This window comes from Protopterus annectens, chromosome 2.part0 (assembly GCF_019279795.1).
Source record: "Protopterus annectens isolate FY-2018-M chromosome 2.part0, PAN1.0, whole genome shotgun sequence".
NCBI lineage: Eukaryota > Metazoa > Chordata > Ceratodontiformes > Protopteridae > Protopterus > Protopterus annectens.
Window position 1 is genome coordinate 1,157,477,807 of NC_056728.1, and position 14,184 is coordinate 1,157,491,990.

Genomic DNA, 14,184 nt, shown 5'->3' on the forward strand with positions numbered 1-14,184 from the left:
AGATGGGTGGTCTTAAGAATGGGTGGTCTTAAGAAACTCCTTCCAGGAGGAGGCAAGTTTTTCTGGAGGCATTCGGGGCTAGCTCGGATTTCTCTGGCTGATGAGTTAATCAACTTTATCTTCTGCCGAGCATGGAAGGAACCCAATACAACAAAACCTATCCCTAAGGGACCCTACATGTTTCTAGCCCCCCTAAAGATAGGGACTACTGGAGGCAGATGCCATGGTGGTGGCAGCAGACACCGACAGAGCTTGCAGAACAGAGCTCATCTGTACACCCTCCTAATAAAGAATGGAGGGTGCTGGACAGGCTCGGCAAGAGCATTTATGTCTCAACAACATTTGCCATTTGGTCGCTGAATTATTTGACTCATTTCACCAGGCTACAAAGGGATTTGATTAAGAGATTTCCAAATCCCTTTTGGGGTCTACATCTGTGAAGAACCTGAAGAAAGCTTCTTTACAACTGGCCACCCTTCACTCCATCTCCAGTGTGTCCATGAGATTAATCTTTCATGAGGCAGAGGGTACCTCTAGGGCTTGCAGGTTCAGGCATAATGATCAGGAGGCATGCCTAGATGCACTTGTGTGATTTTCGTGGAGCCCTTTAAGTCTTCATTCAATGCACCCTTTGATGGATCATCTTTGTTTGGCCCCAAAGTTAAAGAAACACTCTGCAGAAGTGAACACGATGGAAAGACTCTTATCTGCCTTTGAGATTCGTTTTTCTAATCCTCAGAGATCTTTCTCCAGGAATTGGTGAGGTAGTAGAAAGATATGGTTTCATAAGTCTTAAAGGCCTTTCCAGGAGTTGTGAGGAGATAGTTCCTCCCAGGGCACATGGGTGAACTCTAATGGAAGGCGTTGCTTTCTTGGCAGAGGTGCCATGCTGAACCAGGGCTTTAAAGATACATTCTCTGACAGACCCTATCATTGCTCCTGAAGGATTATCCAATTGCTGCAAGCTGGAGGCAGTCAGAGGGTACTTATCTGTGCACCTAGAAGCCTGGGCATTCATCACAGAAGACACCAGTTTGCTGAAAATCATATCTAGAGGTTATTTCATACCATTTTCCCAAATTCTCCCAACATAAATGAAAAACATCCCTGATGTTCCAGTCAGTTGGAGGGAGAATTGGAAATACAAACGCTGCTAGAAAAGAGTCATCCAAAAAGTCCCCCAGACCAACAAGGATCCAGAATTTACTCAAGATTTTTTTTAATGCCAAAGAAGACGGGGGACTTGAGACCATTTCTGGATCTCAGCAGACTCAGCCAGTGCATTAAATATTCAGCGCCCTGGATGGTCACGATTCAGTCCATTTTACCTCTTCTACAAAACGATGATTGGATGGGCTGAGTTGATCTTCAAGATGTGTACTACATTATTAAAAATGAACAGTCGCACAAGAAGATACCTGCTCTTCTTGCTGGGAGCTAGCCATTCAGTGCAGAACACTGCCCTTTGATCTCACACACAGCCCCCAGGGTGTTCACCAAATGCATGGTGCTGGTAGCAGCTCACCTGAGACTGCTGGTATCCAGAGTGTTTCTGTATCTAGACAACTGGCTCCTAACCTTCTCATCCAAGCATCTGTTGAGTCAAGCGAGGGACTACTTGCTCCAGTTATGTTGCTGTTTGGGTATCACATATCAAATCTCAGTTTATTCCAACACAAAACATGGAGTTCATAGGTGCTCATTTAGACATGACCAACCAGATAGCTTCACTTCCTGTAATAATAGTTGGCATTCTGAGGTCATGAAGTTGATTTCTCCTTCCCATCAGACACCATGGCTAGTCCTCCAAGTGTTAGGATCGATGGCAGCCTCACTAACTCTGGTCCCATTAGCCAGGTATCATATGGGAGTCCTTCAATGGACTCTATCCACACAATGCTCTATACTTTTGCAGCCTCTGAGTGACAGTCAAGATGTCCACAATTTGCATGAAGTACCTTCTTTGGTGGATATATTCTAAAGAAGCATCTCAAGATCATCCCTTTGTTCTCCCTCAATAGTAGCCACAGTCACCACAGATGTTTCCCAAATGGGGTGTGGGCGGCACTTCTTGGGGAGGACAGCCCAAGGTGCTTGGTCTCTGGAAGAGGGCAATCTGTGCATCAGTGCCCTGTAGATGAGAGCCGTCCTACTAGCTTTGCAGGCCTTTCAAGATGTTCTGTTTTTGGGGATGATTACTGACATGTCAATACATACTGCAGTCTGGTATGTCAACTAATGTCGGGGAGCCAGATCTTACCCATTATGTCGAGAAGCAATGACAGTGTAGCTATGGGTAATCTGTTCTGGTAGTTTTCTTTTGGCAGTGCACATTCTGGGGAAAGCAAACATGCTTGCAGACAGACTAAGCAGGTCCATTTTATTGCCTGATGAGTGGTCTCTCAAACAGTGGTGGAAGAGATTTTTTATCGATGAGGTCAACCTTACTGCTATCTTTTTTGCTTCTCCCTTCAAGAAGTGCAGCAGATTCTTCACCCTGATCACTGTCACAGGGAGAATTACCAAGAGATGCTCTAGTCCACGATTGGCCTTTGGATCTCCTATATGCTTATCCCCTATACCATTAATCCCTAAACTGCTACAGAAGGAGTTTCGGTTGAAGAGCATAATCATCCTCATTGCACCCTTTTGACCTCGACCTAGTTTCCCTTCCTCTGGCCTCATCTTGTTTATCCTGCATGGATACTGGTCAATGTCCAGACTTCTATCTCACCTGACAGATATGACATCCAGATATCAGTGGCCTCAAGTTAAACAGTGTTCCTCCAATTCCACTGATGGCTAGACAGTCCAGGCTTTCTTCCTCTGTTCGACAGATTCTTTTATACTCTCAGAAGATTTCCACTAGGAGAACTTAACAAAAGAGTAAATGGAAAAGGTTTTCAATATGGGCCCTTCATAGAGGTTTGGATCTTTTCTCCGCCCCAGTCTTAGCAGTTCTTGATTGTTTGGCCTCCATTGTTAACAACAGGGTGAGTTACTCTACTGTCAAAGTTCAACTACCAACCATTTCAAATTTTCATTAATTTGATAATCTCGAGGAAGCTATTGTACAGTGATTATGCAAAGCTTTCTTCAAAGGTACCTTTCTACTCAGGCCCCCAGTTAGAGATACTACCCCCCTTGGGAGCTGACTATTCTCAAGTTTCTGTCATGGAAAACTTTCTGGTTGCTATTACATCTGCTAATTGAGTATCTGAACTCCAAACCTTTTCTGCAAGACCCCCGTACTTTGTCTTTCATAAAGATAGTCTTTCCCTACGCACAAACTCTTCCTTTCTACCTAAGGTGGCTTCCGAATCCAACTTAAGTCAGGTCATCAATTTACCCATGTTCTTCCCTAATTTCTTACGCAAAGGTGAATATATGCTTCATTTTCTGTATGTACATAGCAGCTGAGGATGTTCTTCGTTCCCCATTGCTGCAGTCCTTACTATTGGGTGTAGTCCGCTGTCCAGTCGGCCCGAATACCAGAGTATATGGCTGACGTCGGTCAGGGCGCATTAGACTGACGTCAGTACGTCAGGGTACTAATGCGCATGACCGACGTCATATCCTCAGTCTTTTTTGCCGCATGGTCCGATGCAGAAGCAGTTTTGCGAGTGCAGGTTGGCGTTCTGAAATATTTCCGAAACCGGAGTTTCAGACCGAAGCAGAGTTGGCTAAGTACCCGTTGGGGAACATTTTGGTTTTTCTTGCCTCAGTATTTAACCGGATGTCAGAAAAGTGAATAACTGTATTTCTTGTGGGAAACAGATACCTCATAGGGATTACCATACCTTGTGTATACCTTGTTTAGGGCCTGAGCACGACGTTGTTGGTTGCCGCTCTTGTGCTAGGTTTAACAAACGCACTATTAAGAGGAGGTTAGACTGTGCCAGGTTAGTGTTTGGGAAGCGTTGCAATTATAAAATGCCGTCGGATGCTCCGACGCCCGCTTCGTCAAGAAGCGCAAGGACAAACAGCGAAGCCTAGGGTTGATGAACCGCAGTCCCGGACGCCGGTTCTTTAGAAGGCTCAGTGGAGCCAGAGGTTTTGCCAGGAGTTTCCATGGAGTCACAGGCAGAAACTTTACTGTTACAGGATGTGCCTTCTCAGGAGGTAGGCCAGGCTGAGGGGCTTCTCAGGTAACTGTTCTTCCCTCTCTTCCCAAGGTAGTTAGAGCCTCTCCTTCTGTTGCCAAAACTTCTTTGAGAGGTAGGCCAAGTTCAGCTTCAGTGGGGGCTTCTCCTAGCATTTCGGTTCTGTACCTAAGAAACATATGCTTAAAATGGCAGAAGATTTGATTACTATGATTAGAGGTTCTATGCCCCTCCTGATAAGAGGCCTAGGGTGGAACCGAGTTTGATAGTTTTGAACAGTGTTCAGAGGCTTCTGAGTCTTCTGGAAGATTTGCAGGAGTATCCTCCTTATTCTGATTCTGATGTGGATGATTCCACTCCTACAGCTTCTCCTCCTGAGGATTTCTCATTTTCAGAGACTCTGCATTCCATGAGGGAGCACTTTAAATGGGAAGGCCAGGATTACTCTGATTCCAGGAAAAGGCTTAGGGAATTCTTGTTTTTACCCCAGCATAGGCCCTTAGCTATACCTCCTGTGTTGAATGTGGTGGAAGATGTTTTGCAGAGGCTTCCTGAACCCTGACTCTTTGCCTCCTGCTCCTGTTAAACCTGATAGGTATTATAGGGTGCCCGAAGCTCATAAGTATTTGTTTAAGAGTCCTAGGGCGGACCCAGAAACTGTTTCTCAGGGGCCTAAAGGGGTTAAGGCCTCTGTGGTTAAAAATCCTGTTCCCACTGATAAAGAGGCAAGGGCTTTGGATAGGTGGGGAAAGAAAGTGTATACTTCTTCCACTCTAGCCATGAGAGCGTTGAATTGTCAGTTTCACATGCTAAAATATCAAAATTATCTCCTTTCACAATTGAAATCTAAGGTGGATGCTTTGGCGGAAGGTCTTGAGTGTAAAGAGTTGCTGGATTTGGTTCATGTGTCTGAACAAGTGGGTAAGCATTCTTTGCAATGTGGTTTTGATGCTGTACAGGCCTCCTCGAGGGTGGCTGCCACTAGTTCTGTTCTTCGCAGGCATGCCTGGTTGAGGGATCAGAATTTAGCTGAGCATGTTAAGACAAGGATTTTGGATGCTCCTTTACAGTCTGATGTGTTGTTTGGTTCGCCTGTGGAAGCAGTTTTAAAGAAAATGGAGGACAAAGCTAAGTCTATGCAAACTGTTAAAGATTTTTGCAGGTGCAGCCACCAAGTTTAGTAGAAATTGGCCTGCTAAGGGGTGGACATATCCTGCTTATGATTCCCAGTCTAGGGGTAGGTCTAGACGTGGTAGGGGCAGGGCTCAAGGTTCTTTTAGGCCTAGAACAGGGGGTTCACCTGCTCAGACTTCTGGTGAGGGCAGGGGTCAGTCCTTTCGTAAACAGACCCAATGACCTGCCTTTTCAGCTGCCAGTAGATTCTCGTCTGGCAGCTCCTTTGGGAGGAAGACTGTCTCTTTTCAAAGAAAATTGGGATTTAATTACTCAAGACAGATGGGTGTTGGATATCATTCACCACGGTTACAGGTTTTATTTCCATACAATGCCCCTTTCAAAGGCATGCCAGACGTTCCTCCTCCACAAAGAAAAGAGGCTCACAAGCAAGTTTCTCAGTTACTCCAGATGGGGGCCATTCAGCCAGTCCCTGTATCAGAAAGGGGCCTAGGATTTTATTCTCGCCTGTTCCTAGTACCAAAGAAGGGGAACACGTGGAGACCAATTTTGGATTTATCTCTCCTCAACACTTATCTGGACATTCCCAAGTTCAAGATGTTGACGTTACAACAGCTTTTACCTCTGCTGGGCAAAGATCACTGGATGGTAACTTTAGATCTCAAGGAAGCTTACCTTCATGTGCCTATAAGGCTAAGTTGCAGGAAGTATCTGCGGTTTCGAGCTGGAAATTCTCATTATCAGTTCTCTGCATTGCCCTTTGGCTTATCTACTGCCCAGAGTATTCACAAAGGTTCTGGCTCCAGTGATAGCTTACTTCAGGCTACAAGGAATTCAAATCTATCCTTACTTGGACGACTGCCTGATTCTGGCTCAAGAAAAGGAAGACCTTCTACAGCATCTGGAATATGTTATAGCAGTGCTAAGATGCCTAGGGTATTCTGTGAACGAAATAAAGTCCAGTCTAGTACCCTCTCAAGACATGTGCTTTCTGGGTGTGAGACTGAATACAGCAGCCCAGATGGCCTTTTAACCCCGGACAAACAAAAGAATCTATCACTTTACTTCCATCAACTATCTCATCAGTCCGTGCTGACTGCAAGGACAGTCCTTCAAGCATTAGGGTTCATGGCATCTTGTATTCTGGTGCTTCCCAATGCCAAACTGCATATGAGGAAGCTACAATGGTATCTCAAAATGTATGGACACAGCACTGCCAGGATTTGGACACTGTCATTCAAATAATACCTTGCCTTCAAAAGGAATTTTGTGGTGGGCTCAGGAATGTCACCTAAACAAGGGACTCTCTGTGACCCGCCAGAGGCGAGTCAGATTTTAACGACAGATGCCTCGGACATTGCTTGGGGAGCTCATCTAAATGGAAAGTGGATACAAGACAAGTGGCCTGCCAGACTACAGCATCTACATATCAACATGAAGGAGATGTTAGCAGTCCAGTTTGCATTAATGGCTTTCAAGGAGTTACTTCTTCCAGGGCAGGTGTTGATTCTAACAGACAACACAACTGTCATGTGGTACATCAACAAGCAAGCCGGGACACATTCTTATCCTCTATGCAGGCAAGCAATGATTTTATGGGACACTGCGCTAAGCTTGCAACTAACTCTTCAGGCAAGGTTTCTGCCAGGAGCACAGAACTCCTTAGCAGATGTGTTAAGCAGACAAATCATGGATCCCCACGAGTGGAAACTGGATCTTCATGTATTTCAGAAATTGACAGTGTCATGGGGAACTCCAGACATAGATCTGTTCGCTTCTCCACTAAACCACCAGCTGCCAAAGTATTGCACAAAGGGGTTTCATCACACAGCTTGGAAAGTGGATGCTCTGTCTTTCAGTTGGAAAAACCTTCATGTGTATGCCTTTCCACCTCTGCCTCTTCTTCCAAAGGTACTATTAAAGGTCAGACAAGACAGGCCAAGGATGATTTTGATAGCTCCAGATTGGCCTCGGCAACACTGGTACCCACTACTACGGAGTCTGGTAAAGACGCCTCCATGGCCTTTACCTCTGATTCCTCATCTGTTATCTCAGAAGGACGGTCATCTGCTCAATGTCAAGCTTCACTCTCTTCATCTAACAGCCTGGCATATTCTGTGTTGAAACACAGCAGGTCTCAACTTCCTCAACAAGTTTTAAATGTGATTATGGAAGCTAGAAGACCTAGTACAAGGAAAGTGTACGCAGAAAAATGGAAGATATTTTTATTTTGGAGTACAGCAAAGAATTTGGAGATTTCTGAGCCTAATTTGAGTGTGGCTCTTCAATATCTTACTGAGTTATTGGACAAAGGTTTGTCCTTCTCTTCCATTAAGATTCATGCTGCAGCAATTTCAGCTCACTATGATTGTGACCCACCATTGTTTTCGCATCCTTTGTTCAAGCAGTTTCTTAGAGGGGCAAAGAATATAAGACGCCCACGTAGAGCTCCTACTCCTGCTTGGGATCTCAATTTTGTGTTGGAAAAACTTACTCTACAACCTTTTGAGCCTGCGGCTACTGCTGAATTGAAATACTTGTCATGGAAGACTGCTTTTCTGTTGGCCATTACTTCTGCAAGAAGGGTGTCTGAGTTGCAGGCCCTTATGGCAGTAGAGCCCTTTTTGATTTTCCATAAGGATAGGGTATCATTACGTACTAATCCTTCCTTTATGCCTAAGGTGGTTTCTAGTGTGGCTTTAAACCAAACTATTAATTTGCCTACTTTTTATGCAGACCCCCAAAATAAAGGGGAAAAGATTTTGCACACTTTAGATGTACACAGGCAATTGCGTTATTATTTAAGCAGGACTAAAGATTTTAGGCAGTCTCAGCAGTTGTTTGTTTCTTTTGCTTTGAGTTCGCAGGGCAAGCCTGTGTCAAAACAAACTATTTCTAGGTGGATTGGCTTTTGCATTACATTTTGTTATTCCCATCATGGCAAGGAGATTCCAGCTGGGATTAGGCCTCATTCCACTAGGGCTACTGCCACTTCAACAGCATTTCTAAGGGGGGTGGCAACTAAGGATATTTTGGAAGCAGCTACTTGGAGTTCAGTGCATACTTTCTCTAAGCATTATCACCTTCCTATCTACTCTAAGTCTAGGGCTGGTTTTGCCACAGCTGTTTTACAAGGCATGTTGTCAGCTCCTGCTTCTTTATGATTTGCCAGCCTCCCTTACCTCTGCTTTGGGATTCTACCCAATAGTAAGGACTGCAGCAATGGGGAACGAAGAACATAGTACAGTTTTGTACCTACCATAAATGTAGATGTTCAAGGATCCCCATTGCTGCAGTCCAATTTACCCTCCCTCCTTCCCCTCTGTGTTTAGGGGTGGTTGTGTAGGTGAGGTTACATGCTGATATTTTTTGTATATATTCTTGTATATATTGTACATATTTTTGGTGCAGGTATTTTGGGCCTTGTCTTTTTAGGGTCTTCTGACATCTGGGGCAAGAAAAGACTGAGGATATGACGTCGGTCATGCGCATTAGTACCCTGACGTACTGACGTCAGTCTAATGCGCCCTGACCGACGTCAGCCATATACTCTGGTATTCGGGCCGACTGGACAGCGGACTACACCCAATAGTAAGGACTGCAGCAATGGGGATCCTCGAACATCTACATTTATGGTAGGTACAAAACTGTACTTTTTCTTTACACATAACATGGACTCTCAGAAAATCTGATCAGTTGTTTGTCTCTCCTTCCAAGAACAAATTGGCTAAAGTGACTCTAGCCAAATTGTTAACTGTGTGTATAGCCTGTCTCTCTAAAGAAAGAGGTTTAGTTTTACCAAAACCCTCCCAAAGCACATTCCATGAGATAGGTAGCCACTTCATCAGCCTTCTGGTCAGAAGCTTCCATAGATGATATTTGTGCAGCTGCCACTTGGTCCAATGCTCTTACTTTTATTATTCATTGTAAATTAGACATCATTTCCAGAAATAGGGCAGCATTTGGTTCCGTTGTACTCAGGAGTATCCTTCCATGAGGATCGCCCAAGGTTCATCTAGCTGGGGACCCTGTCCCATCAGTTGAGGAATGAATGAAAATGACAACATCAGATAGAAAAGCTATGCACTCACCATAAAGATGCATCTTCAGAAGGAACCTTGACGACTGGATGGGAGATAGGAAATTTACCCCATGTCAGTCACCCTGCTAGACAGGGGTCCAGGGAAGTAAATATTGTGGGAAGAAATAGCCAGGGAATTGTTATAGCTAGGCTTGTATAGGCCCTAGGGCCGATAGCCTAGTACCAACCTATGAATCTATGTTGTCCGTTTTCATTCTTCCTCAACTCCCCACCCTGCAACCCCCTCCCCTCCAATTCTAGCGAGGCCTAAGAGATGTCTTTTGGGATATGTATCACTTTGGGGCAGGAACCTTGATATGAGGTAAACCAGGAGAGTGGGATATTATGGGTAAGGGGAGGAGCTTGAGATCTGGATCTGTGATCCTTGTAAATGTGGCAGAGTCTGATTCGGGACCCATCAGTTGAGGAAGAATGAAAATGAACAACATAGATGTATCGTTATGGTGAGTACATGACTTTCTTCTGTAAACACAGTTGCAGTTTATTGGGAAGTAATCACAGGAATGGAAGTCAGACCAGTTGATGAGATTTTCATTTTCTGATGTCAGATGGTCATTTATCATTATATGTTTTGTGTATTTTTGTATTGATGTGCTTGCATTTGTAAAGTTAACATTCTGCGGCACTGTATTTTCCCTACAGAGGCATTCTTGCCATTGCTTGGAGCCTGGCAGATGCAGAACTGCTGCTTAGTTGTGGGAAGGATAATCGAATCCTCTGCTGGAACCCTAACACTTCAGAGGTAAAGAGGCATTTATGCAGTTATGCATGGTATGTTCTTGTTATGCTTAAATGTATATCTACATGTGTAGCTGAGTTTTGCTAGTACAGATTTTACTCATTTATCCTTTGTTGGCTGGGTTAGTTGCACTAGGCTAGTAGGCTCTTTTCATGGGAGACCAGAGATGGTATTGATAGTAGTAGAGGAACTTTGGTCAGAGCATCACTTAACTTCCAGTACTCCTTTGAGTAGTTGCCATAGGATTTTTTATATCCACCTGACCTACCACCAACTCAAGCAGATGAGGCCTGTGTTTAATGTCTCATATGAAGGACAACACCCTTGGGAGTGCAACACCACCCTTACGCTGCACTGCAGTGTCAGCAATCATTCGAATAGTCCACAGCCTTCTGCACCAAGGACAAGTGTACTACCTCTTGTGCCACTGACACTATAATATCACTGTAATATATATCCATATAAAAATATGTGTGTGTATGTATGTGTATATATATATATATATATATATATATATATAAAAATTGCACTTTATTCATCTGCTTTTACTGTATTTGTGTTTCCTCCTACTTTATTTTGCTTTTCTTAAAAGTACTCAGTTTTATTTATTCTGCTGCATTTATTACTGCTTGGTAGTAGCTTGATTAAACTGTAACTGTTATTCTAAGCCTTTTGGTTTAAGCACTCAGGCTTCATACAGGTTGTTTTACTTTAAGAAGGTTTGTGGTCTGCACTGTTGTGGCAGGACAGGCAGCTTACATCCTTCTAAGCTGGGAACTGCTGATTGAAGGCGGTGTCTGCTATTCTGAAAGTGTATTAGTTCTGGCTTAAGCACTTGGGCTTCAGGCCAGTTATTCTATATTGAGGGTTGGTGGTCTGCACTCTTGTGGGAGGAGAGGGTCTGTATTATAACATCGAAGTTGCAAAACTTTGAATGTTATAATATCGACACCAATGCATCGAAGGCTGAAATTAGCGAAGCCGTGGAACATTGAATTCTTACCTAGGGCAAGATTTCGGTGGGCTGTTCGTGGCTTCTCTATTTCCTTCACTGTGGTGAGATAGTTACGTACCTTAGGGAGATGGTGCAGGTTAAGGTAAGTGGATAGGTAGGAATGTATGTATGGTTTAGTGTAGGGTTAGAAGTAGGGTTTTGTTAAGTGTATGTGTGTGGATTATTTATTTTGGTGTGCTTGTGTTGTGTGTATGTTTCTTGGAACAGTGAATGTTTTCCCTATTCTGAGTGTTCGATGTTATCACATTTCGAAATTCCAAGTTCGAGCTTATGGTGTTCGATATTTTGGAATTTCGATTATGTGATATAGACCAGAAGGAGAGGCTAGATTCTGCCCCTCTGAGCTGGGAATATCTGGTCACAGGCTCATTGTGTCTGCTTATTTGAATAGTTTCTTTCTGAAATTGGTGCGCCTTGTTGCTGTAGCATAGACCAGATTCAGGCCTGCTGAATCTAGCTCTGTTTGTGTAACTTGAGCACTGATCCAGGCCATCTTTTTTTTGGAGAAGGTTCCCCTGCACCGTAGTAGCAGGAGTGTGCAGTTAGAACTTGTCTGATTGAAGACTGCTGGAACAGGGCTCAGTTTTGAGCTTTTTTCTGGTTAATTGGGTAACTTGTTTAAATCAGTTTGTTCATTTTCTATTGTTTTATATATATAAAAAAGTGTAATTTATTCATCTGCTTTTACTGTATTTTTGTTTCTTCCTACTTTATTACTAGGGACATTGACTACAACTCTGATCTGCGATATAGAACAATAAAGTATCCTTTTCTGTGCATTTAAAGTGTCTTTTGATTGTGTCTGCTTTATTTTCTTAAAAGAAATGTACTTGTTTCCCGCCTTTCTAAGCTAGTATAGTCCAGTTTTTAGGTTAGTGCTGAACTTAGGACTGTTACAAGTCTCTGTTTGCCCATACCTTAATTGGATAGAAGGAAGTTTCTTTGTTCACCTGTGAGAGAGGGGATCTTTGAGCAGCTTATCTGTCCCTGGAGGAGTGGTTTCAACCCAGAGATTAGTAGTTTATTGGCCATTTTGGGCTAATTTCTATCTCTTTCATTTCCCTGCTATAAATACCGCATTTGCCTGGTCTTGCGCGCCGGGCAGCGCCTGTTAGCTTGGGTATAACTATTCCCGGCTCCACAAAGTCTCTTCTTCAATTTTTCCCTTGGAACTAGACAAAATTTCAACTTAAACCCTCAAGCCATTCCTTTGCCCAGCCCGACACTTGCTCAAAACTCATAGCAAGCACTTATAAACCCTAGCACTAGACCTTCCTGTACTGTACAGAAGGACAAGGCTCTCTGTTCGACCTTACCAGCCATCCAGTAAAACAGTTCACTGTACCTATCCAGGCATGTCCAAAGGGCAGTTTCAGGTGTACTCTCCAGTCCAACTGGTGAATCTGGGCATTTTGAGGCAATGTTACAACTGCCTCATGTACACAGACAGCCCTCTTCTCCTACCACCAAACACTAATACATGTGAGAGATGCAATTATACAGCCAAACTGGAGGCTAAGCTCTCTCAACCAAAGACTGGATCAGACAGTCAAGAGGAGAAGGGATATACTTGCATCACACCACCAGTCTCACATATACCCATTAATTCAGCACCGGCAAAAAAACACACATAAATACATGAAAACATATTCAGAGGCTCTAAATAAAAATCTGCAAAAGCAACAGAGACCTCCAAAGCAAACATCCAAACAACCTCCACCCCCCAACACAAACCATGAAACACATACTTCACAAAACCAGTGAGCCATGCAGTCACAGCCCTTAAGGCAAAATAACATACCCAACATACTAGTAATAGGTGACTCTATAGTCAGGCACACTGACGTCCCACTCACTACTAGGCTGAATAAGGAGAAGGTTACTGTTAGCTGCCTGTTGGGTGCCAGGATCAGTCACATAACACAAGCACTCAGATCACTCCAGAACAAGTACAAATATGACTCTGTCATTGTCCATGTTGGTGTGAATGACCTGAGCCGTACTTCCCTGGACTACATGAAAAGAGACATGGAAGAGCTCTCTGATCATGTAGCCCAGGCCGGTATGACCCTGACTAGCATCCTGCCCTCACCAAGAATGATACCACAGTATAAAGAAAAAATTCTTGGTTTCAACAATTGGCTAAGTTTCTGGTGTCATTCAAAGGGGATCCAGTGTCTGTCTGCCTAAGATGACATGCTCGACAAGCCACACTGCTTCGCTAGAGACTGCTTGCACCTGTCACCCTTAAGCTTTCGTATACTGGCCAAGGCTCTTGCCACCCCCATAGTGCCTTTTTTAGGCAAGGCTCAAAAGACAAACCCACCGCCGTAAATAGCACAAGTAACAAAAAAATGAGGGTAATGCTACTCAATGCCAGAAGTCTAAACCTCAAAATGCATGCACTCGAGGCATTCCTCAGTATGGAGAAAATCGATATATGCACAGTAACAGAAACCTGGTTTAAGGCTCCAGAGAGCACCCCAGCACTACCAGGCTACAACTCATACCATACATTTTGGCCACAGAACCCGAACTGAAATACAAAAGGTGGGGGCATATCCATATTCATCAAGGATACCTACACCTTCAGGTTAGTGGGACAGCACGATGCTTCAGAGATGATCCACGTGTAACTAACAACGGGCAAAACTGCAATTCAAATTGTAGCTTGCTACAGTTCACCCACCATGTCCCAGGACCCCCATTCCGCGTTTCTGGAAACACTGGGAAACATAAAGGTCCTACCAAACACCCTAATATTGGGTGATTTCAATTACCCAAACATTAACCGGGAGAACTACTCAAGTCTAACTCCCTTGCCCAACATTTCCTAGAATTTATAAACTCAAATGCCCTGGTTCAACTAGTCAACACTCCCACCAGAGGTGACAACATATTGGACCTGATCATCACCAACATAGACGACCGGTGTTCCCCTCGTTGGTTAGATCTGACCATAAACAAATCACTTTGGATATCCACATTCTGCCACTACCCCCGGACAAGGAAACCACCGTGAAAAACTTTTCAAAAACAAACTTCACATTACTTAAGACCGAGGTGGAAAGTTTCAAAGCCCCCATGATAA

At 43.8% G+C, this 14,184-nt stretch overlaps 1 protein-coding gene across 1 annotated transcript in view; it reads left to right on the plus strand.

Annotated features, from left to right (window-relative positions):
* The window catches only part of SEC31A (SEC31 homolog A, COPII coat complex component), a 1,704,034-nt gene that overhangs the window by 494,465 nt on the left and 1,195,385 nt on the right, over positions 1-14,184 (plus strand). Inside the window, exon 8 of the mRNA XM_044060384.1 lies at positions 9,982-10,081. Within this exon, the coding sequence (XP_043916319.1) occupies positions 9,982-10,081 (100 nt within the window). The remainder of the gene's footprint in view (positions 1-9,981; positions 10,082-14,184) is intronic.